At 47.1% G+C, this 21,137-nt stretch overlaps 2 protein-coding genes and 1 long non-coding RNA gene across 3 annotated transcripts in view; 2 read left to right on the forward strand and 1 right to left on the reverse strand.

Annotated features, from left to right (window-relative positions):
- Window positions 1-194: 194 nt before the first annotated feature.
- Window positions 195-3,382, reverse strand: CRIPTO (cripto, EGF-CFC family member; the record flags this gene model as incomplete). Its single annotated transcript, XM_081246191.1, has 6 exons — window positions 3,339-3,382; window positions 2,494-2,546; window positions 2,277-2,411; window positions 1,703-1,817; window positions 1,509-1,618; window positions 195-307 (listed from the first exon to the last, which is right to left on the reverse strand). The coding sequence occupies exons 1-6, from the start codon at window positions 3,371-3,373 to the stop codon at window positions 195-197; spliced, it is 561 nt and encodes a 186-aa protein (XP_081102317.1). The 5' UTR covers window positions 3,374-3,382.
- A 3,233-nt stretch (window positions 3,383-6,615) lies between these two features.
- Window positions 6,616-8,914, forward strand: LOC308623593. Its single transcript, XR_014016853.1, has 2 exons — window positions 6,616-6,738; window positions 8,472-8,914. It is a non-coding gene; the product is annotated as an uncharacterized lncRNA (long non-coding RNA).
- Window positions 8,915-13,184: 4,270 nt separating this feature from the next.
- Window positions 13,185-21,137, forward strand: part of LRRC2 (leucine rich repeat containing 2) — a 38,583-nt gene continuing 30,630 nt past the window's right edge. The window contains exon 1 of the mRNA XM_081245271.1: window positions 13,185-13,278. The gene's annotated coding sequence lies outside the window, so the exon portion shown is untranslated. The remainder of the gene's footprint in view (window positions 13,279-21,137) is intronic.

Here is a 21,137-nt window from a genome sequence, read left to right on the forward strand (position 1 = left end):
TTTTTAAGTAGTTTTTTGGAGAGGGCAGGGAAGAGGAAAGTAGTTGGTACTTTAAGGAAATGTTAGGGACCATAGGGAAATCTATTCACCATATCAAGGCTACCAACAAATGATCATCTCTCAGTTGGGACATTGGAGAGACAGCCTTTAAAGGTCATGAAACCTGCATGGCAAATGCTGCACATAAATGTGGGTTAATAATAACTTTGTATAGCAAGGCAGATGCCAGGTAGCATAAAAGCACATGCAGACAGTGTTAATTCTGGAGTCCCGGAAGCTGTGAGGTGCTCATCCATCACATGGCCATCTGGAAGGTAGAGACCCTTGGTCATTAAAGGAAATCCCTCTGGCACTTTATCCTGTGGCCCACACACGTGGCACATCTACACGAACCCAGAAGCAGTTAGGGCCGAAGATTTGATGAGTACAATGTGCTTATGGGATCAACAGTACCGATTATGTGTGATTAGACTCCCCTGAGAAAATATTTCGACAAACTGTTAACTTGATCTTCCCTGGATACATGCTCTCATACCTGGTAACCTACCCCAGCCGGTGACGCCTATAATTGCTGGCGTGTGGCAGAACTTGGTTAGGCTCTGATGCTAAGGAGACAGCACATTTTGCGTCCCGAATTCCAGGGAGAAAATATGGTCCCCACCTATCCAGCCATTGCACCCACACCTTCCAGTCACCTATCCTGGGCCTGATACCCAATGCAAAAGGAAAAGACAATTCCTGCCTAGATTGGGGTCCCATGTTGTACTCAAGGAAGCATTTGTTTTCATTTTCAATTTGTTGAACATTTTCAGTTTCTGACATCTGCAGGGTCAGAAGTAGGAGAGGCCTCTAAACTAAGGTGGCCCTAGAAATCTGGCTCAGGTTGGGGTAGGGAGCAAACCCTCTCCTCTTGTTCTCTTCTAGGTCCCTGCCCTTGTCATTGTTTTCCTCAAATCAGTAAAAATCAATGAGGTGAAAGAGTTATGAGACCAATCACCAGGGGGTGCCCTAGAGGGGCCTTTTAGGATCCCTGAAGAAGTTCCTAAGAAAGGAGAGTGGGGTCAGTTCCTCTGGTGGAATTTAAGGGCAATAATTGGAGTTGGGTACCCCCAACCCTGCTGTGGGGTGGGCACTGAGCTGCCCCCTGGAGCCTGTCTGGGTCTCCCTGCCCAAAGAAAGGAATGCCAGAGAGTGTCTCTTCGTGTTTAAGAGGCCAAGCCTTTTCTTGTTTATTTGCCTCTATAGAATTTCACATACTGTAGAACGTCAAATAGACTTGAAATTTCAACTCTCCACCTGAAAGGCAGCACAACTGGCCACATATTGAGGAAGTAAATATCAAGGACACCAGGGCGACCATCCCATCTGGAGTCCTCGATGCTCTTACAGGGAGAGCTTTGGCTGCCAGTCTTCAGCAAGCCATGAGGTAAGAGGAGAGACCCTGTTAATTAAGTGTCCACAGGCAACTAACTAACCTGAGAGGGCAAAAGAGGCAACCCTTTGCTTACCACAACCAGGTAGGAACGGCTGAGGAAAGCAGCGGAACTGGCCGTGCCAGCATTTACACATGGAACACTTCCTGGGCAGCCAGGTGTCATGGGGCACAGACCCACAGTTCCTGAGGGTGAACGGACATGCGGAGTTTAAATCCCCACCTCTCCTTCCCTCTCCTCTCCACCCCCAGCCCGTTTCAGTGGCTTACTGTTTGCGCATGTCATGCTCACAGTTCCGTCCATAGAAAGAGGGGGGGCAGGCACAAAAGGACCCCAGCATGCAGGTTCCCCCATTCAGACAGCAGGTTCTGTTTAGCTCCTTACCTGAAATGTAAGAAAGGGTGGCTGAGAGGGTGGAAGGATTGAAAAGCTGAGTTCCCGTAAGCCAAGGTTAATATGGCGGTAAGGACTTAATCTCCCCAAGTGTTGACAGATGTCTATAAACATTGTAAACCTAACAGAATAAGACTGTCCTTTTTAGTGTTCCTTTGGCTACCTGTGCTTTTGATCAGAGAAATCTTTTTCCATGCATAAGCCAGTGGTGGTACCTGGAGTCCCCAGCATGAAGTGGGATCAGGTGAGGGAAACTGCAATCTGCGGAAGTGAAGTACACAATGCCTGTCTGGCCCCCAGAATCAAAACCAGTCCAACTAATCATCTGCCCAGCTCCAGAATCAGGTGCCCGCTCTCTTAGGTGAAAGAGGGTCTAAAAGATACCCAGGAAACATGTGAAGGACCAGGATAGCAATACCGCACTGTAGATCTAAGGCAGGTATGTCTTACTGTTCTGGATTCCCGTGGATGGTACAAAGTGGGAAGGCCGATGACGAATTGCAGGCTCCTCCTGGGACTGAAGGCCGTCGTCTCTGAAGGCCAGGTCTCCCTGTGATGGACGGGCAAGTTCACAGTGGCCCAATCCTGAATGACAAAATTAACTCCTTGCATCTGTATTTCAGGCCACGTGAAAATTGCTAGTGATCAAAAAAGCAAAGTCTCTTACCAGTGACTAATCCCAGTTCAAATGCTCTGGAAAAGGCCAGGATCAAAATCATACTAGGAAGAGAAAATCAGACCTCCATTAGCAAAACAAAGCAAATAAAATCCCTTTGAATTAACACCTGGGTCTTCTCATCACAGGACCACAGACCACTAGGGAGAAATTGTAGAACACCACTTTCCTTTTTTTCTTTTTCCTTTCCTTTAAAATGGCTGACTAATTCATGTAACAACACAAAGAAAGATGATGAGAATAAAGCCCACCTAATCTCCAACTCTTTCCAATTACGTATTATTACTTCTTAGGCTCTGTCCTCATATGCACATAATTTTAAGTAGGTATAAATCTTTTATCTTCTATTTCACATGTTTTTTCTCCTGCATATAGTTTTCATATAGGAATTTTAAATGCCTGGATGACATTCTATGTAATTTATGAATCACATTTTACAAACTATTTCGTTTAAACCAGTCATTTAAAAGATGTTCAAGGTTTAAAACAATTTCCCATTATTCTTAACGGTTCCCAAATATTGAAAATCTGCCTAAACCTTTAACCTTGTCAGAAGCAGATTCTTAATTTTGTTGTAATATTGACCTTTTCTAACAAAAGAGTAGGAAAACAGTAGTCATTTCAGAGGCAGAGCCAGTAACCTGTGTGAAGATGTTAAAAGCCAATAGCAAAGGTGGATGCAACTTTAAGTTCCAGGTCTTTTGGAAAAGCAGCAGCACTGTTGGCAGCTCTTTAAGGTTTGAACGAGATGAAATCAAACAACAGAGAGGCGTAGGACATGTTTCCTAAGCTGGGAAACTAGTAATCAAAAGCTCACACTCAAGATTGGTTCATACCTGGAAGAAAAGCGCTCCATCTTTCTCTGGTCCATGGCTCCTAACAATTTAGAAAGAAAAAGATATTAGGCTGGCTTTAATTCACAGTCATTGCCAAAACACCCAAAGGAAAACGTTAATTTCTTGAAGTGAAAATGGGCATTTAAAGAGAAAAATATCCCAGATGAGAAATATGGTCTCCCCAGAAGGTCTCAGAAGCAGGAGCCAGGATGTCGGAAGAAACTGGGGGGTTCCTCAGACAGGTCGGTCCTAATAAACGCTTTGAATAAAACCTTCAGGGAGATTCTCCTTCCTCAGCCACAAGCCCCAGGGTGGCGGGGACAGCCCTCTGGTGGGCGGGGAGGCGGAGGCCCGTGTGCATTACAATGCTTAAACACTCGGGGGTGGAGGTGAGAGGTGGTGAAGCCAAACAAAGAGAGAATGGAAAAGGCCATTCTTGTAAAACTGTTGTTAATTAGCCCTAATGTCTCTATCATTAGTTTCGAGTTAAAAAGATCAGATTTACTCTTTGAAAGAAAGAAAGAAGAAAGAAAAAAAAAGAGCAAACCAATTACTCTTAACGGGGTGGTGATTCCAAGTTGGAGGAGTGGTGGCAAGTATTGCTGTAATCGGGAAAACCTGAACACCATGTATGGGTCTCCCAAGGCGTTTGATATTTTATTGAAAAGTTTTATTTCCCGAAATTTGCTTTCATCTTTGGTTTTCCAAGAAAGGTGTGTTGAGCCCCTGCTCCGCCCCAGGCAGACTCAGGTGGTCGAGAAGGGTGTGTCTCAGCGGGCAGGAGAGAAAGGCAAGGAAGCAGGTAGTCCAAACAGAAGTTCAGGGTCAGGAGGGGGTTCCTGCCCTCGCAGGAGTGAGTGGGTGTAAATTCCAGGCGCACCTGAATTTGCAAGCGAGACTGGAAGGAAGCGGAGCCGGCGCCAGGGGTGGGGTGTGGGGCGAGGGGAGGCGGGCAGCGAGGTGCGAGTGTGCGTCCAGGGCCTGCGCCTTCTTGGTGGCCTGCGCATCGGGGTGCCAGGCCTGCTCTAGGAAAAAGTTCTGGAAACATGGCAGTCCAGCCTGGGAAGCCATTTCAGCCTTGCTACTGGGTTTCACTGCATTTTAACAGTCTCCCAGCACCCGCAGTGTGGCCTCTTCCATCCCTTCTCCGCCCTGCCCCCAACAACACGGGAATTAACACCAGATTCAGCTGTGTCCCCTGTTACCCTGTAAGCATTTATTTGGTGGTTCCCTGAAGCCCCAGACACTGCTGCTGGAGAGGCATGTCACTTAGCCCATGGCCTCTTGAAACCAAGCAGAACCCTGAGGGGCCCTCCCAGGTACAAAAAGCCCCTCCATGTCCCTTGTCTCCTGTTGAGTCACAAAGGAGCAGGCTCAAGCAGTTAATGATTAGGACAATATAGCCACAGAATCTTCAGTTCCTCCCTGAAGGACGCAGTGTCTGATGCACATTCCTGAGCTGTGTTGCAGATACTGTAACTGCCACCAGAGGGAAAAAGCTAACCGCATGATGACCAGACCGTAGCCATGACATAAGCTGCTCCATCTTGAGCAGCACTGAATCTATGGCTAGCACAATTCCAAGAACTGGCCTCAAGAGAATGGGAAAAAACTGACCCTGGAGTTGAAGATTAACTGTGCTTAAAACAATCAAGATGACGCTGACACAACAGGCCACCTGGCTCCAACAGATCTTAGCCCACCATATTCCCCTATTTCAAGGTGGATGGGATTGGTTTATGAACCTATTTTCTTGGATTTCCTCTGGGATTAGGTCAATGCTTGAAGGAATCCTTAAGTTGGGATTTTATCTTCTAGTCATGGGATCATAATTGGCACGCCAACTCTTTGCAAAACAGTTACTTAAAACATTAGTAATGAGATGCCTCTTTTGGAATCTCAACAGGCACGTAAGGGAACCAAAGAATATTTCTTACACCATGTCAGATCCTTCCACTCTAAGAATCCTTCGTCGCCTGTGCTCAGCTTGAAGTTACAGAAGATGTCTTCACCCCTTTTCCCTAGACATGGAAGGAAAATCTGGCAGTGGGAATTGTAACTGAGGAAATGAGACTGTAACTAGGGACTGTCAGCAACTCAGCATTGTTCCAAATCTATTTCTTTCTCTTTTTTTGCCACACCACAAGGCTGGTGGGATCTTAGTTCCCCGACCAGGGATCAAACCCATGACTCCAACAGTGGAACCATGTAGTCCTAACCACTGGACTGCCAGGGAATTCCCCCCAATATAATTCTTAATTATTACTATGCCTGACTTCTACCATTAGCTTAGCTTAGCTTGCTGCTGATGGAGAAACTGCTTGCTGCTTGATGTGTATCGAGATTGAGGATTGGTTTTTCTATAGGCTTCACTCTTCTTCCTTATTCTCCAGGACTAAGTGACCAAAGATTTATGGGTCATATAATGTTCCAACCACAAGTGAGACCTTACGGCTACTTGGAACCGCGTGATGGAGACAATCATCTCTGAAAATAGAAGACTCACCCCTCCCCTGCACGTAACCCCTTTCCTTCTTTTCCCAAGCAAAACCTGGGGGTTTGGGTCTTTGTGACATGAGTCTACCATCTCCCCAGGGTTGCTGGCTTCCTCAATAAGGCTATCTTTCCTTTTACCCAACACTTGTCTTTCAGTACTGGACTCTTGAGCAAAGAGTCTCTTGGGGAAGAGGCAGGGATTTCCAGGAGCTGGGCCACCGCCCACATTTTGGCCTTTTATGGTCAGCCTTGGAACTGTCATGGCGCCTGTGGGTGTCATTTAGCATATGCTAATGTATTACAATGAGTGCATAATGAGCTCAAGGTCTACTGGGAGTCAAATCTTCCGCCATCTTGGGCCTGGTCCGCTCTAACCAGTTTTTTTTTTTTTTTAACATCTTTATTGGAGTATAATTGCTTTATAATGTTGTGTTAGTTTCTGCTGCATAACAAAGTGAATCAGCTATACATATACATATATCCCCATATCCCCTCCCTCTTGCGTCTCCCTCCCACCCCTCTAGGTGGTCACGAAGCACTGAGCTGATTTCTCTGTGCTCTGCAGCTGCTTCCCACTAGCTAGCTATTTCACATTTGGTAGTGTAGATAGAGAGAGTCCATGCCACTCTCTCACCTCGTCCCAGCTTACCCTTCCCCCTCCCCGTGACCTCAAGTCCATTCTCTACATCTGCGTCTTTATCTAACCAGTTTTTGTCGTCTCCAGTTTTTCTCAACCACTGTGTTATTCTTGAAGGGTTGTGCCCTGCCCCCTTCCCCCCTGTTTCAGTTCTCTTGTCACCCATCTCTGTCCATTGGATTTACACCGTGGCAAAACGAACTGGCAGCAGCATCTGAAGCCATTTCAGCATCAGTGTCTACCTCTGTGGAGGCAACAGGTCCACAGGTGCTAAAGAAGAGCCGTTATTTGCTTCTACACCTGCATCTTGGGAGAATTAAACTTTAAATTATTTTTAGTGGGAAGTAGGTCCCCATCAAAGCAATGGTGGGATGCGATGCAGCCCATTTACTTATAGCTGGTAGCATTTTTACTCCACAGCAGCTCACTAATTCCTGCTGTGCTTCAACTCCCTGTGTGGCCTTTCAACTTGTTAAAAAGCTTCAAGTGTCACGCTGAGATTCAGAGAGAATGGGGAGCTTGGCCTGAAGCTCTAGAAGCTGGATATGGGGAAGGCCAGTGCAGAGGAGAAAGCTAATCACCCAACCCCAGGAGTTGCACGGAGGCTTAAAGAAAGTACAGTACATTCTTAGTACACTTGGTGCTTCACAGTCCTCAACAATCCGGTGTGCTAAGTAGATAACAGCATTGGCCATATTCGTCTCATTTTATGGATGAAACAAAGAATCCCGTCTGTGGACTTAAATGTCTTTTTCCACAGAGGCTGGGCAGGTCTGTGGCAGAACTGGCAGCAGGACACCACCCCTGCATTGACACTTCCTTATTTAAAGGGGCTCTTGTGGAACTTTTAGGACTTGAATTAGGATCCCTGGAAATCACCTCCCCACTTTCAGGAGGGAACCAAGGCCCTGAGTCTGCATGGCTGGTATGTTCAGCCTGCAGCCCACACAGAATCTCTGTGTACCCAAAGACCGGAACTCACTGAAAAGATCTGCATTCCCCACGGGTACAGAGGGCAAAGAAAGTCAAGTGCATGCACTAGACAGAATCTGGGCAAAGTTTTGAGTTAGGAAGAAGATAAGGGGGAGGGGAGGGCAGAGGTGCCTGAATGGCCAGACATTTGCTATCGGGCTGGCAGCCCGCAGACTGTTTATTCAACAAGTATTTAATGAGTCTACTATGTTACCGGTCAAGGGCTGGGCTCTGGGGACACAGTGGTGAGAGGTGACCCCACCGTGTAGTGGGGGGATAAGGGACGATAATCAGCGATAGTAGTTGTGCGGCTGTGTCTGGGTGGGGAGTTGATTGGTGACTCTAGGATGGCCACTGGACACCTCTGCTCAGTCACTGCTGACTGACAGATGCCACCCAGCATCTGGCCAGTGAGTACTGTGTTAGAGACCCACGGAGGGCCTGGGGATGGGAGACCCTGGAATGGGGGTTCTCCAGTTACCGGCAGCCCACCTCCTCACTTATGGAGGGCACTGACAAACAAATGGTCTTGGTTTCAGGACGGTTCAGTATCGCCCTCTTGTTGTCAAACCCAAGTTTGTGTGCCAACGCACAAAGGGGCCAAACAGACCGAAACATGCATTGGGCACACGAACTTGGCTTCGACAACTCTGAGCTGTCCTGTGTTAAACACTGGGGCACGAGAGACAGAGTTGTGCGTGTTTAAAATATACAAGTAAGAATTTGCCTTAAAACCATCCAACCAACCAAGAATAGTCGAAACAAAAAAACATCATAATCAAAAGAGAAACTTCCAGTGTCTGTCTCAAATTCAAGGAAGAAAACACATTTGGAGGTAGGATAGTTTTAAAAAGCCAATTCGAACATTTCAGTGGTCGACACCATTTAGAATTAAACCCCCACTGAATAGTTAATAAACAGAGCAGCCATTTCTGCAGCACAATGAGGAGGTTTTAAGGTCAAAGCCTACTTTTATCATAGGATTCCTAGGGGCACGTTGTGTCTTACTTCTGTCATTGTCCCCTCAGGCCAGAAGATGGGGGAGAGCGGCAAGCCAGGCCGGGGAATTTCTCCAACTGAGGAATGCGATGCCTCTTATCCCACCAAGCTCAGCGCCTGACAGCTTCTGATAAAACTCAAGTAACACTCTGTCAGAAGTGGATCCCTCGCCCGTTCATCAAGTAAATGGCTTTCTGTTTTCACCAGTTAACAAACAGCCACTGGAAAACTATTCTGTATTTGCTACAGACCTCTGTGTGGGGTTTAGAAGAATAGATTCTTGCTCTCAAACGTCTTCAATCTCAGTAGGGAAGACTGCTCAAACGAGCCATTTTAGAGCTATCCTGTTACAGAAATTGAGTAAGAGGGACAGAGAAGGGCTTAAGAGGGGACTCCATTTGTGTATGTGTGTGCAGGGGGTGGGGATTATATCATGAATTTCTATGTAGACGTATCATAAACTATCTTATCAGGAATCACTTGGTGTGTTTCTGTGTTCTGCAGTGAACTCCCTTATGTGTATATCCTGGTGATTGCTTGGGAATATATCTAGCCGATAAACTTCTGGCACTGGAACTGCTTGGTTAAAGGGGGGACATTTCCAAATTATTTTCCAAGAAGGAAGCACCGGTCTCCTGTCCCTCCCTTCTCCTCCCTTCCCCACAGATCCTGCAGGTCCTTAACTGCTGGCTGCAGCAAGCATCTTAATTTTTGCCAATTCTATATGTGAAGATAGTATCCTGTTGTTGTTTGGATTTGCACTGTTATGTTTATTGGATGCTTGTATTTCTTTTTCTAGGGACTGGCAGGTGGTTCTTAGAGGGAACTTGAACTGGCGTTTCCCTCATTTTGTCAACACTGCGGTAAATTGCTGGTTTTCTTGTCTTTCACCAGCCCCTCCCCCTATGCCTTATCCCTCAGACTAGGAGATCCAGAAACCTGGTCTTCTGGAAATCTCGCTTCCTCAGCCTCTAGTGCAGTGTCTGCCTGTGCTGGTTTCCTTTTGGCTAAATCTTATTCCATCTGCCACATTTGTGGCTGACTCAGCGTTACATTTCAGCCTTACTTTCTAAAAAGGAAGCTGGGGCGGGCGTGGACTAGGTCTTTGAGAAGCTCCAAAGGAAAACAAATTGCGCCTCCTAGCCTGAGCCAGGAAATACAACAAAGAATACTTCCCCGCAACAGTAAAGGGGAAAAAAAATCAATCCTAAGTACTCCAAGCAGTGCCAAATTCTGGGCAACTTATTCAAGAGAGTTCACCATATACAAGATGAGATAGTCCTGATGTATCTACTGGAAACCATGTTAGGGTAGGGGATTTTGATTTAGACTTTTATTTATTTATTTTTTATTTATTTTTTATTTTTTTTCGGTATGTGGGCCTCTCACTGTCGTGGCCTCTCCCGTTGCGGAGCACAGGCTCTGGACGCGCAGGCTCAACGGCCATGGCTCACGGGCCCAGCCGCTCCGCGGCACGTGGGATCTTCCCAGACCAGGGCACGAACCCGTGTCCCCTGCATCGGCAGGCGGACTCTCAACCACTGCGCCACCAGGGAAGCCCCTTGATTTAGACTTTTAGACATGACTATAGTTTAGAATTCTCACCAAAATTTTTTTCCTTCCAACCTAATTCAGATATTTACTGACCAGCTATGTGTGCTGAGCATATTGGGGGAGACAGTGATCTCCAAGACTGGGCTTCTGCTCCCTTTCCCCTTCCCCCTAGATAAGATGAGCCCAGTAATCTATGCCAAGCGCCATTTTAGTGTTATGAAAAAACTGTTGATGGGGAAGGAGCAGTCACTTCCTGATGCCTGCTGACCAGGTCAAGGTCAGTGGCCTGGGCAGACAGACTTCTTAGAGTGAGACTTGGGAAGGCAAGCCGGGGTTCCACTTGGTTTCACAAGACCTGGAGGATCTCATTTTAAAGCGCTTCTTAAGTGGATTTTGTATCTGATTGCATTCAGGCATTCTTCACAGCTCTTAATGGTTTTGAAATGGATGAAATGCAAGTGGAGGGAGGAGGGAGGCCAAAGTGCAAAACCCAAGCTGTGTCAGAGATGGGTTAAGGTGCTCCAGGGAGAAGATTTCCTGTATGCAAATGACCCTGGGCCCTTTGAAGTGCACCCCACTCTGGAAACTCTGGAAACGAGGTATTTACTTGGAAGAAAGCTTCGTGGTGGTGCGTGTGACTCAATGTTCCAACAGGAATCCTAGACTCAGAGTGGCTGTGAGAAAGCATTCAGTCCCCTGTGGGTATCTGGGTGAGCTTGTGTGTGGAACCCCTTTGGATGTGAGGCAAACATATACACCTCCCCTTGGAGAAGCTGGAGCTGTGGTCTTTGGACTGTGTTTCATGAGTTTACAAGCCCAGCTGGAGCTGAATTGCATAAAAAAAGTGTTGAGCTCTGAGAAAGTGGCCAGGGTTGATAATAATAAGGCTGTTAGGAGTTGGACTGCTTCCAGCTGTAAGGGGACACTGGGATGTGAAGACCGCAGGGTACAATCCTATCTGCTGCCCTTTGGGAGCTCAGAAACTGGAAGGTCTTTCTGGACACACTTAGCTCAGCGATACAACAATCTGCACAGAGTGAGTTTAATGCAATAATAATAATTCCTTGCATGAACATGATACCTTTTGTATTTTAAAATATTTCCTGGTTCACATCCCTGCCTGTGAATCAGAAACAACAACTCCTGTGGAGCATGCTGAAAATATCGACCCCTGGACCCCTGTCCCAGACTTACTGAGTCAGAACTGAGGGGCAGAGGGGTCTATCCAGGCCATGCCAATGAGAATCCAGTACTGGGTATCACTGCACCAGATATGCTATGCTAATTCTAGATCCTTGCCACTCACAATATGGTCTCTGGACCAGCAACTTCCACATCACCTGGAACTTTTTAGAGATACAGACTCTCAGCCCTTCTCTGGCCTCTTGAATCAGACTCAGCATTTTAGTAAGGTCCTGGGTGGTTTGGGTGGAGGGTTGCCATGTAAAATACAGGCCACTCACTTATATTTAAATTTCAGAGAAACGACAAATAATTTTTTAGTATGACTCATGTAGTATTTGAGACACATATTAAAAAATTATTTGTTATTTATCTGAAATTCAAATGTAACTGAAAGTTATTTTCATTTGCTAAATTTCTCGATCCTGTTGAGTGCACATCTGAGGAGTCTGCACTATACAATGGCCTGTTCCTCCCATCAGCATCATAAAGGCATCCCATTGTATTTTTTTAAATTTTTATTTTTATTTATTTATTTTTGGCTGTGTTGGGTCTTCATTGCTGCACGTGGGCTTTCTCTAGTTGCGGCGAGCGGGGGCTGCTCTTCATTGTGGTGCGCGGGCTTCTCATTGCGTTGGCTTCTCTTGTTGCGGAGCACGGGCTCTAGGCGCGCGGGCTTCAGTAGTTGTGGTTTATGGGCTCAGTAGTTGTGGCTTGCGGGCTCTAGAGCGCAGGGTCAGTAGTTGTGGCACACAGGCTTAGTTGCTCCACGGCATGTGGGATCTTCCCGAACCAGGGCTCGAACCTGTGTCCCCTGCATTGGCAGGTGGATTCTTAACCACTGCACCACCAGGGAAGCCCAATCCCATTGTATTCTGAATGCATTTGTGGGAAAAAAAATTTTCCACTTAAATATGATTAAGCTTTTGAATGTTTCTGTCTCTTATAGATTGAAATGGTATTCAAGTAGAATCTGAACTGAAACTGCTTTTTCAATTTATATTCTTTAGTTCAGGATACCAGAAAAAAAAAGAAAACAAAATGCAAACTAAACATTAATTACCAAATAGGTAACTTACATTATTTATCAAAAGAGAAACATAATATGAAAATTCTATCCTAAGTAATAAAAAGCACATCTAACATTTTAGAGGTATGATTCAATATAGTCACAAAGATTTACTTGAGCCCCACTAACTTAGTATACAATTTAAATGGTAATTTAATTAAAATGTCAACAAACAGAAAATGTTCCATTATAGAAAATAGTCCTTCAGAAATCAAACTATTTTGTAATTAGAGTTATTATGTATATATTAGACAAAAGGTGTTTTTCTGTTTTAGGGTGAAGGTGTATGAGGAACTGGTGCCGTGAAGGGGCACCAAGGGGTTGTGTAGGCACGATTGCTGCTTATTAACTGTCATTTTGTCCCACTGTTGGATATCAGGAAAACATATTTGCCAAAATAGTAAAATCTCTAAAGAGAACCTAAACTCACATATGTTTTAGGAAATTAATTTCTCAAATTAAATTAAATTAAGAAAAAAATGTAAGGATGAAATCAAGACCTTGGACATCTGCTTCAAATACTGAAAAAAAAATTACATTTCCTTGGTCATATGGCTTTCTCATCCTGCTTTCAGTTTGGTTTCCAGCTTAGCGGGCTAAGAATATGTCACCCTTTGCCTTCTCTGACCTGTTTTTTTTTTAGCACACTTCAGGATGTCCAACGTTGAAAGCGCCCCCCCCCGCCCCCCCCCCCCCCCCCCCCCCCGCCATCTGCAGGGAGGTGCAGATAATCCCGGGTTATATGGCTCAGATTGGCCGGCACATCGTTTTTACGCTGTGACAAGCCCTCCCCGCCCAAGTCTGTTTTGTCTCATGCTGGGCTGAGTCACATAGAATAGATAGATAGTTTATCAGCACATGTCCTACAGATCATATTATCAGCTTACAAACATAGCCCGTTAGCGCACAAGCCGGGAAGCTGGGGCAGTTGGAGCGCTTCCGGCCCCGGTGTGTCACTGCTGCGGAGTAAACAGGCTCGGATTCCACTCGGCAGGCAGCGGCAGGGGCTCAAGGCTGCAGCACATTCACGGGTAGGTGGGCGTGGGGGGTGAGTGCGCGGCTGCTCCTGAAACTGGGGGATTGTGGGGAAGGCGAGGGTAGGGGCATGGGGCACCTGTGGAGGGGGCAGGGGACAGTGCTTCCTTGTTTATGTCTGTCCCTGCTGTGCTGAGGCTTGACAGGGGTGAACCTCCCAAACGAACACGGATTGAGGATTATGCTGGGCCTGGAATTGAATGGGGAAGGAGAGCCTGTGAGAGGGCAGGTCTGGGTAGCCGGGCTGCTGCTGCGGCCAGGTCTCCACACTCCGGCTCTTGTTAGTGGGTTACTCCCAGCATCACCCTTATTCCCAAGGCTGAGCTCAAAACTTTCTGGTCCACAGTGCTGTCCAGGGGTGATAAATCAACTCTGTTTGTGCTTCTTCAGTGCCCTGAAAGGGATGATTGACATCTGGCCGGGGAAGTCTGTCCTCCAGGAGAGGCGTGGGGCTGAGGGTGGGAAAGTGTTTAGAAACCTGGAAGAGAATTGTCTAGTTTGGTAAGCAGTTTGACTGTGCTGGCGGCCCTTCTTTTATATATATATATATATATATATATATATTTTTTTTTTTTTTTTTGGCTGCATTGGGTCTTCGTTGCTGCGCATGGACTTTCTCTAGTTGCCACGAGCAGGTGCTACTCTTTTTTGCTGTGCATGGGCTTCTCATTGCGGTGGCTTCTCTTTGTTGCAGAGCACGGGCTCTAGACGTGCGGGCTTCAGTAGTTGTGGCTCGTGGGCTCTAGAACGCAGGCTCAGTGATTGTGGTGCACGGGCTTAGTTGCTCTGCCGCAGGCAGGATCTTCCCGGACCAGGGCTCGAACCCGTGTCCCCTGCATTGGCAGGTGGATTCTTAACCACCGCGTGGCGGCTCTTCTGATGGACCAAATCCTCCCCCATAACTTAGGAGCTGGGTGTTCTCCCCAAGAGCCTCTGTAACCATACCTGATAGAGAAGAATCCCCAGATGCTCATGTACCTTTTGTTCTTATCTTATATATAACTGGGAACAATGTCTGTCTTAATTTCTTTTTTTTCTTTAAATAACTGACATTTTTTGAGGTTTACTAGGAGCCAGGTGCTGCCTTCAGCACGTGACACAAATTATCGCGTGTGATCCTTCCACTAATCCTGTGAGTTCAGCGCTGCTGCCACACCGTGTCCAGATGAGGACACCGAGGTTCAGAGAGCTGAGGTAGCCATCTCGGGGACATGCAGCAGTAGGCGGGGGAGGCAGGACTCTAGCCCTGAGACTGTCCTCTTAATCCTGTCTGGAGCCTCTGCCGCCCTTGGCCAGATTTTCTAGTTTAACAAATTACCGTAAAATAATGGGTGTCCCCAGGGGAACTCTGATCAGGTGACATAAAACGTAATTTAATTTAGAATTTGGCTGAAATATTGTGACTACTGTGAATGATCTCACTTGACTATTTACCCTCTATTTCCCCCACTGTTTCTATCAGAAAACTCACTCTGCGTTCCAACTCTGGGGTCCAGGCAGTGGCCTTACGTGAGGATAGAAAGGAATCTGTGGGCCGTTAAAGCCCCTGGTCTGTCATATTATTGCCTCCACTGTACCTTGGTGTCACCAGAAGTTCCCATTGGTTACAGTCATTCCCCTGGATCCAGCAAGGCTGATGATAGGTGTCTTCTGCACCTGGCGGATACACCTGGAAAATGCTGTGGAAGGCCTGGAGCTGGTCAGTCCAAAGGGAAGACGGATCTGGGGGGCTCTAAGGGGCAGGTGGAGAGGAGGGGAGCCAGGCCTCTCTCCCCATGGCTGGTCCAGGTGACCCCCCGGCACCAGCTCCATGCCCTTCTCCCCTCACCCTCTCTGCTGCTGTCCCCCTCCCAGCCTTGCAGAGGGAGCACCAAGGATGGCTTGGCACCTGTATTGTGGACTTTGTTGAGTCTCCTCCCAGACTCTCCCAGAGCCTTCACACCTCAAATTCTCTGAGATATAAGCCCTGTACCCCACCCCCGCCCTCTTCCAGCCCAGCCTGTCATTTGACAAGAAGTGAGAGGACTAGGTGACCGGAAGGTCCCCCCTCCCACCTGGAACCCTGGCATATGATTCTAAGTGGAGACTAGGGTTCTGCTGCCAAAGGATGTGTTTTCCAGTCATGTCCTCTGGCTCGGGATCACAGATGGTTCTGTAAAGTGATTCTGATATACCTGGCTTGGGGTGGGAGCATGGAAAACTATTCGATCAAACCCAGAAGAGTGGTCCTTTCGCCTTCCTCACAGTCCCTGCAGGACTCTCCCTGACCCCCTACTCCCACCCCCCATCACACACTGGAGGGCATCTCTCCTCTTCTGGCTCGCACAGCAGCTCCTTCAGTCTCTGTTGTCGAATCCACGTGCTGCATTGAAATGTATCCCTTTAAATGTCTGTTCTCCCCTCCAGATTGAGAGCTCAGAGGCAAGGACATTCATCTTTCTGCATTTAATGAGTGTCCCCAGATGTCAGTTATTTGGGGTTCCTGGGAATCAAAGAACAAAAATACACACCAAGTAAACTGGCTCCATACCCAGGGTTTCTGGGTTGAGGCTCAGAAGTGGGAGCCTGGCATCTGTTACTGCGTGACCTAGTGTCGGTGGCTGACTTGAGGGGCCAGGCTCTGAGCCCAAGTCTGGGGCCCCTCAGGTGGTTGCTACCGTCAGGAAACCGTGGTTCCGTCCATGGACAGATAAAGTATAATTAAACAAATGGTCAAATGATTCAGCTTGTATTATATGCTGTGAAGTAAGTAAGCAACAGTCTGAGAGAGAGAATAGCAGGGGGCTCTACCTTAGATGAAGAGGTAGGGGAGGCCACGCTGAGGAGGGAATGCAGAAGTTGAATTCAGGGGTGTCAGGGCAGGGAGAGTCGTGTGAATGGGGGGAACATCTAGGCAGAGGGAGCAGCGTTTGCAGGGTCTGAGGTGGGAAGAAGCAGGTGGTGGACGGGCTCGGAGGAGGAGAGCAGTGGGGGTGAGTGGGAGGGGCTGTCTGAGGGCAGGTCGTGCCAGGGTCTTACTGGGCCCTGTGAGGAGCTGCGATCTCCCTCTCATTCCAGAGGGAAGTCTCTGGAGGACTTGGGCCAGGTGGTAGCATGATCTAGTTCTCTTTGGTGATGGTGTTGCTCACTATCGTGTAGCAAATGGATTGGATGTGGGTGAGTGGGAATTCAGGAGACCAGCTGAGAGGCTTTTGCACAACTGAGGCCAGATGTGGCAGAAATTGGTGGTAAGAAACACATGCCCCTACAGAATAAATTAGATGTGTGAATGAGTGTGTGTTTGTGTGTGTGTGTGTGTGTGCATGTCCATATATTGGGTGGTCAGGGTGAGGAAACAGAAAGCATAAAGGAGTGACCTCCAGATAAATATGGAGTCATTGTCGAGATGGGGAATTAAGGCAGACAGGGATGGATAGATTCTAAATGAGTAAGTTTGGAGGGAATCATGTTTCTTTTGAGATATGCGTGAGATATCCAAGTGGGTATGTCAAGGAAGCAGCTGGATATAGACACCAGATGTCACTGTAAATTAAGACTGGTTTTTATAAGTGCCTCTTATTTTCCTGTTCACTTTATTAGTTATTTATTGCTGCATAAAAATTACCCCAGCACTTAACATCTTCAAATGATAAACATTTGTTATCCCACAGCTTCTAAGGGTCAGAAACCTGGTTTCTGGCTCAGGTTCTGGCTCAGGGTCTTTCATGAGGTCTAGATTTTGGCCAGGGCTACAGTCATCCGAAGGCTTGACTGGGGCTTTAGGATCTGCTAAGACAGCGTCCACCCACACGGCTGTTGGCAGGAGGCCGCAGTTTCTCTCCACAGGAAGCTTCTCCATAGAGCTGCTTGAGCATCCTCAGGACATGGTGGCTGGCTTTCCCCAGAGTGAGTAATCCGAGAGAGAGAGCAATACCTTATGGGACTGAGTCTCAGAAGTCACACACCATCACTTTCACCACGTTATATTCATTAGAAGTGAGTCACTAAGTCCAGCCCAAGCTCAAGGAGAGAGGAATTAAGCTCTACCTTTTTAGAGGGAAGAATGTCAAAGAATTTGTGCATATAATTTATTTTATTTTATTTTTTTGCGGTATGCGGGCCTCTCACTGTTGCGGCCTCTCCTGTTGCGGAGCACAGGCTCCGGACGCACAGGCTCAGCGGCCATGGCTCACGGGCCCAGCCGCTCTGTGGCATGTGGGATCCTCCCGGACCGGGGCACGAACCCGTGTCCCCTGTGTCTGCAGGCGGACCCTCAACCACTGCGCCACCAGGGAAGCCCTGTGCATATAATTTAAAGCCATCACATCCACCAAAGCTTTTTTTCCAGGAAAAAAAAAGGCATTTTAGGGAGCAGAGGAGAGGCAAATTCAGGGACAGATGCAGTTGCCACTCACTCAGCACCTTGGGGGAATGAAAGCTGCTGCCATTTATTGTTCACTAAAGCTGGGATTAGCAAGTGATCACTCTCAGGCCTGGCACTGCCAGAGCAGGCTAGCACTGTGAGCCATGGAGACCAAACTGGAGTAACCCCCTCCGTCCCATTCCCCCAGACTCTCAGCACCTGTCTACCTGGCCAGCTGTATCTCACTGCTGCCCAAGGCCCACGCTGGTTGCCATTCACATATTGGAGACTCTACTGTTGGCAACTGCCAGGCACCAAGCAGTCGAATCTCTGTGCAAGAGCTGGTGACTTACCAGCTGCCCAACTTGAGGTGAGTGGGAGGAGAGGACACACATGCACCTGGGTGTCACTGGGGCAGAGAGCGAAGCTGACTGTAGCAGGTCCCCCGTCGCCTGCTCTGTGCTCATGGCCTGCCAGGCCTTTCCCTCTTGGGCCAGTCGCTCTTGTCCTGAGAATGTCTCCAGTAGGCGGCAATTGGGCAGAAGCATGGACGCAGGGTCAGTGCTCAGGCAGGCCCACCCCAGGCAAGCAGGGAGGCCAAGCGTTTTCTCTTTTGTTATGTAAGTATTATACTTACATAAAACATTTACTATCTTGCCCTTTACTAAAAAAAGTTTGCTGACCCTTGCAATAAAGCAAACAGTTTTTCCAGGAAAAAAAATTTTTTTTTCCTCTGTGAATCCAACCTTTGAGAGTCTCTGATTGTTGACATTTCGTTCAGAACCTGAAACACTCGGCACTGGAGGGGAATGAACCTGACCACACTCTGTGCCAGTGTCCTTTCTGTTGCAGTGAGGGACACCGCGGTTCCCTCCTTTCTCATAGTCCCAAGTGTTTTCTTCTCTTGAAGATGCTCTGTGGCTGTGGACAGTACAGCCAAATCTAGGGAGGCTTGTTCTCGTGATTCTGCACTCACCATGGGAAGCCAGATCTCTAGCAAAGAACTGGAATGAGAGTCCTGGAACCATGCATATTTGCTGTCAAGTTCAGTGCAGGCCCAGGCTAAAGCTCTGCGTTCTTATGTTGCCTCAGAAGAGTCTCCTTAGTTGTAAACATTTTCTCTGAGAGGTTATTGTTTTCTTTGTGTTGAGGGCTTCCAGACTGGATCCTGGAGAGGGTAATTTTTCTCTCTTCTGCTTTGGTATAGCATACCATGGTGATATTTCTATAGCTCTGCAGAAAGTTAATGCTTAGAAAATTACATCTTATGTAATTGCCTGAAAGACTGGGTTGAATGGAGTTCATGCTATGAAGAAGAGATTAGCTTTGTTAATTTGCCAGGGGAATCTCCTTCCCCCAAGCTGCTAAGTGACTGGCATCTGCATCTGTCCCTGAATCTGCCTCCTCTCTGCTCCCCAAAGGGGCTTTTTTTCCTGGATGGAATGACTCACGGGCTCTTGTCATAAAACCGCTTTCCCAATCTCAGCACCTGCCCATGGGGCTACTATCTCCTGGGTTAAGGTCCATCCTGTCCAGTTGTCTAGGGAGGCCTGGACTCAGCCCTGTCCTGCACAGGATGCCAGCAGCTGGGCTGGACCTGGGATTTAGGAGATGGTATTTCTTAGCTTCGCAGGATCTCTGGAGGTTACAATGTAGATCCCCAGCATACATGGTCATCACTTACCATTCTTAGAGTCTCTAGTTTTCATTACACACATTTGTAAATAGAACATCTGATAGGCAAAACCCTGATTTAAATCCTAGCACTTTCAAAACCCCCTTAGTTGAAGGATAGTACCTCTTTCTCTGCTTGGCAAAAATACAGAGAAAGTAGTGAACGTGGTTAGATGACAGACAGGATAGACTCTTTTCCACCAAAATACTGAGACTAATGTTGGTTTACAAATATTTAAAAGTAGAACACAAAGGCATCAAGAATAGACCATTTCTCTAATATAGGGACTTGAATTATATTTCTCTAAATTAATGCATAGAAATTAACGTACATATTAATGTACAGATCTGGTTACTTTTCAAGGATTTATTGGCCTAAGAAAATAAAGGAAACTCCACAAAAGAATCAGAGCCATGACTGGCTGATCTAGAACACACACACCCTGGACAGCAGGTGGGTCTTCCAGCTTCAGGTACTCTTGGATGACTGACTGTCCACACTGTTCAAAAGCAGTTCATTTTACTTTGGCTTTTTGGTTTGCTTTTATGTGTAGACTTGGATTTTTGGTTTGCTTTTATGTGTAGACTTGGATTATGTGCAGAGATTTCCTCAAAGGAGCTAGGCTGCTTAATTCTTTCTCTTTAAAAAAATTTTCTCCATTAATGGCTAAAGTCTTTAATCTCTTATTTTCAGGCTGATGCTTGGCATTCCTTTATGGAGACTTTTATGTCAAAAGTCAAAGCCTTAAGACCTTTGCAGCTTAGGTGCTCCTGAGCTGAAGGTAACAGAGTAAGGAAAGTGGTAAAAGAAAAATTAAATGCAGAGATTTATGGTTTGGGGTAAGATGGAGTAGGCATACTTCACCTCGTCTCTCCCACTAAATGTAGCTATAACACCTGGACTTATTACACAGAACAGCAATGTGAAGACCCTGAAAAGTAAGCAGTTGCAAGAGAAGAAGGGAAGGACACCCTAATTCAAAGTAGAACAGAACCTGTGGTCTGTTTCCCATTTTTCCCCTCCAGTATTCCCCAGCCTGGACTCAAGGCAGCCTGAAACCCAGAATTGAGCACAAAGCACCTAATTTTGTTCCAGGAGTGAGAAACAGGCTCCTAATGCTCAGAGAGTGGGGGTAAATCCCTGTCTTTTTTCTTTTTCTTTTCTCCACCCTCTAATGCCTTAGGCCCCCGTGGGATTGTGTAGTAGTAGCAGCAGTGAGGAGCAACGGGGCGAAGGTTGGTAATGGAGGACCTCAGTCACCCATCCTTTGGGGTAAGGGATCCTTCCTTTCTGAGCAGAGGACCTGTGGTCCCCAGAGGGTGGAGGAAACTCTCATTGCTTTTTTCCTTGCACTGTCCTCCCACTGTTTGGCCCAACACAGTGCAGTTGTAGGACATGCACAGCAAAGCAGGGTAGCTAAAGCACCAGGTCTCTGGCCGGAGGACTGAAAAGCAAGCCCCAGGAATCTAGAAGGATCAGAGAGATCACCGAGAGGAAGAAGCTCTGGAGAACAACCCCAAAAGGTTGCTTATGAACTGCTGGGCTTATTCCCGAGCGGCACCTGCATGGATCTGACCCTAACCAGCGTTGGCAGTCTGGTAGAACCCCTGTCCCAGATGGCCACTAGGTGGCGCCCACAGAACAGCTGAAGAGCACTGCAAAGTCAGAAGACTGATCTGACGTGGGAATCACAACCTCAGAGGGCAGGTTGGAATGTGAGGTCTGAACCCAACCAAATTGATCACTTACTGTGTTAGTTATCAACTTATTGCCTCTCAACCTGGAATGCACTCTTCAGTGTGTGTATTCTGTGATATATAATGGAATTCCTTTAAGTA

This window comes from Mesoplodon bidens, assembly GCF_964165515.1.
Source record: "Mesoplodon bidens genome assembly, chromosome: 10".
Classification (NCBI taxonomy): domain Eukaryota; kingdom Metazoa; phylum Chordata; class Mammalia; order Artiodactyla; family Ziphiidae; genus Mesoplodon; species Mesoplodon bidens.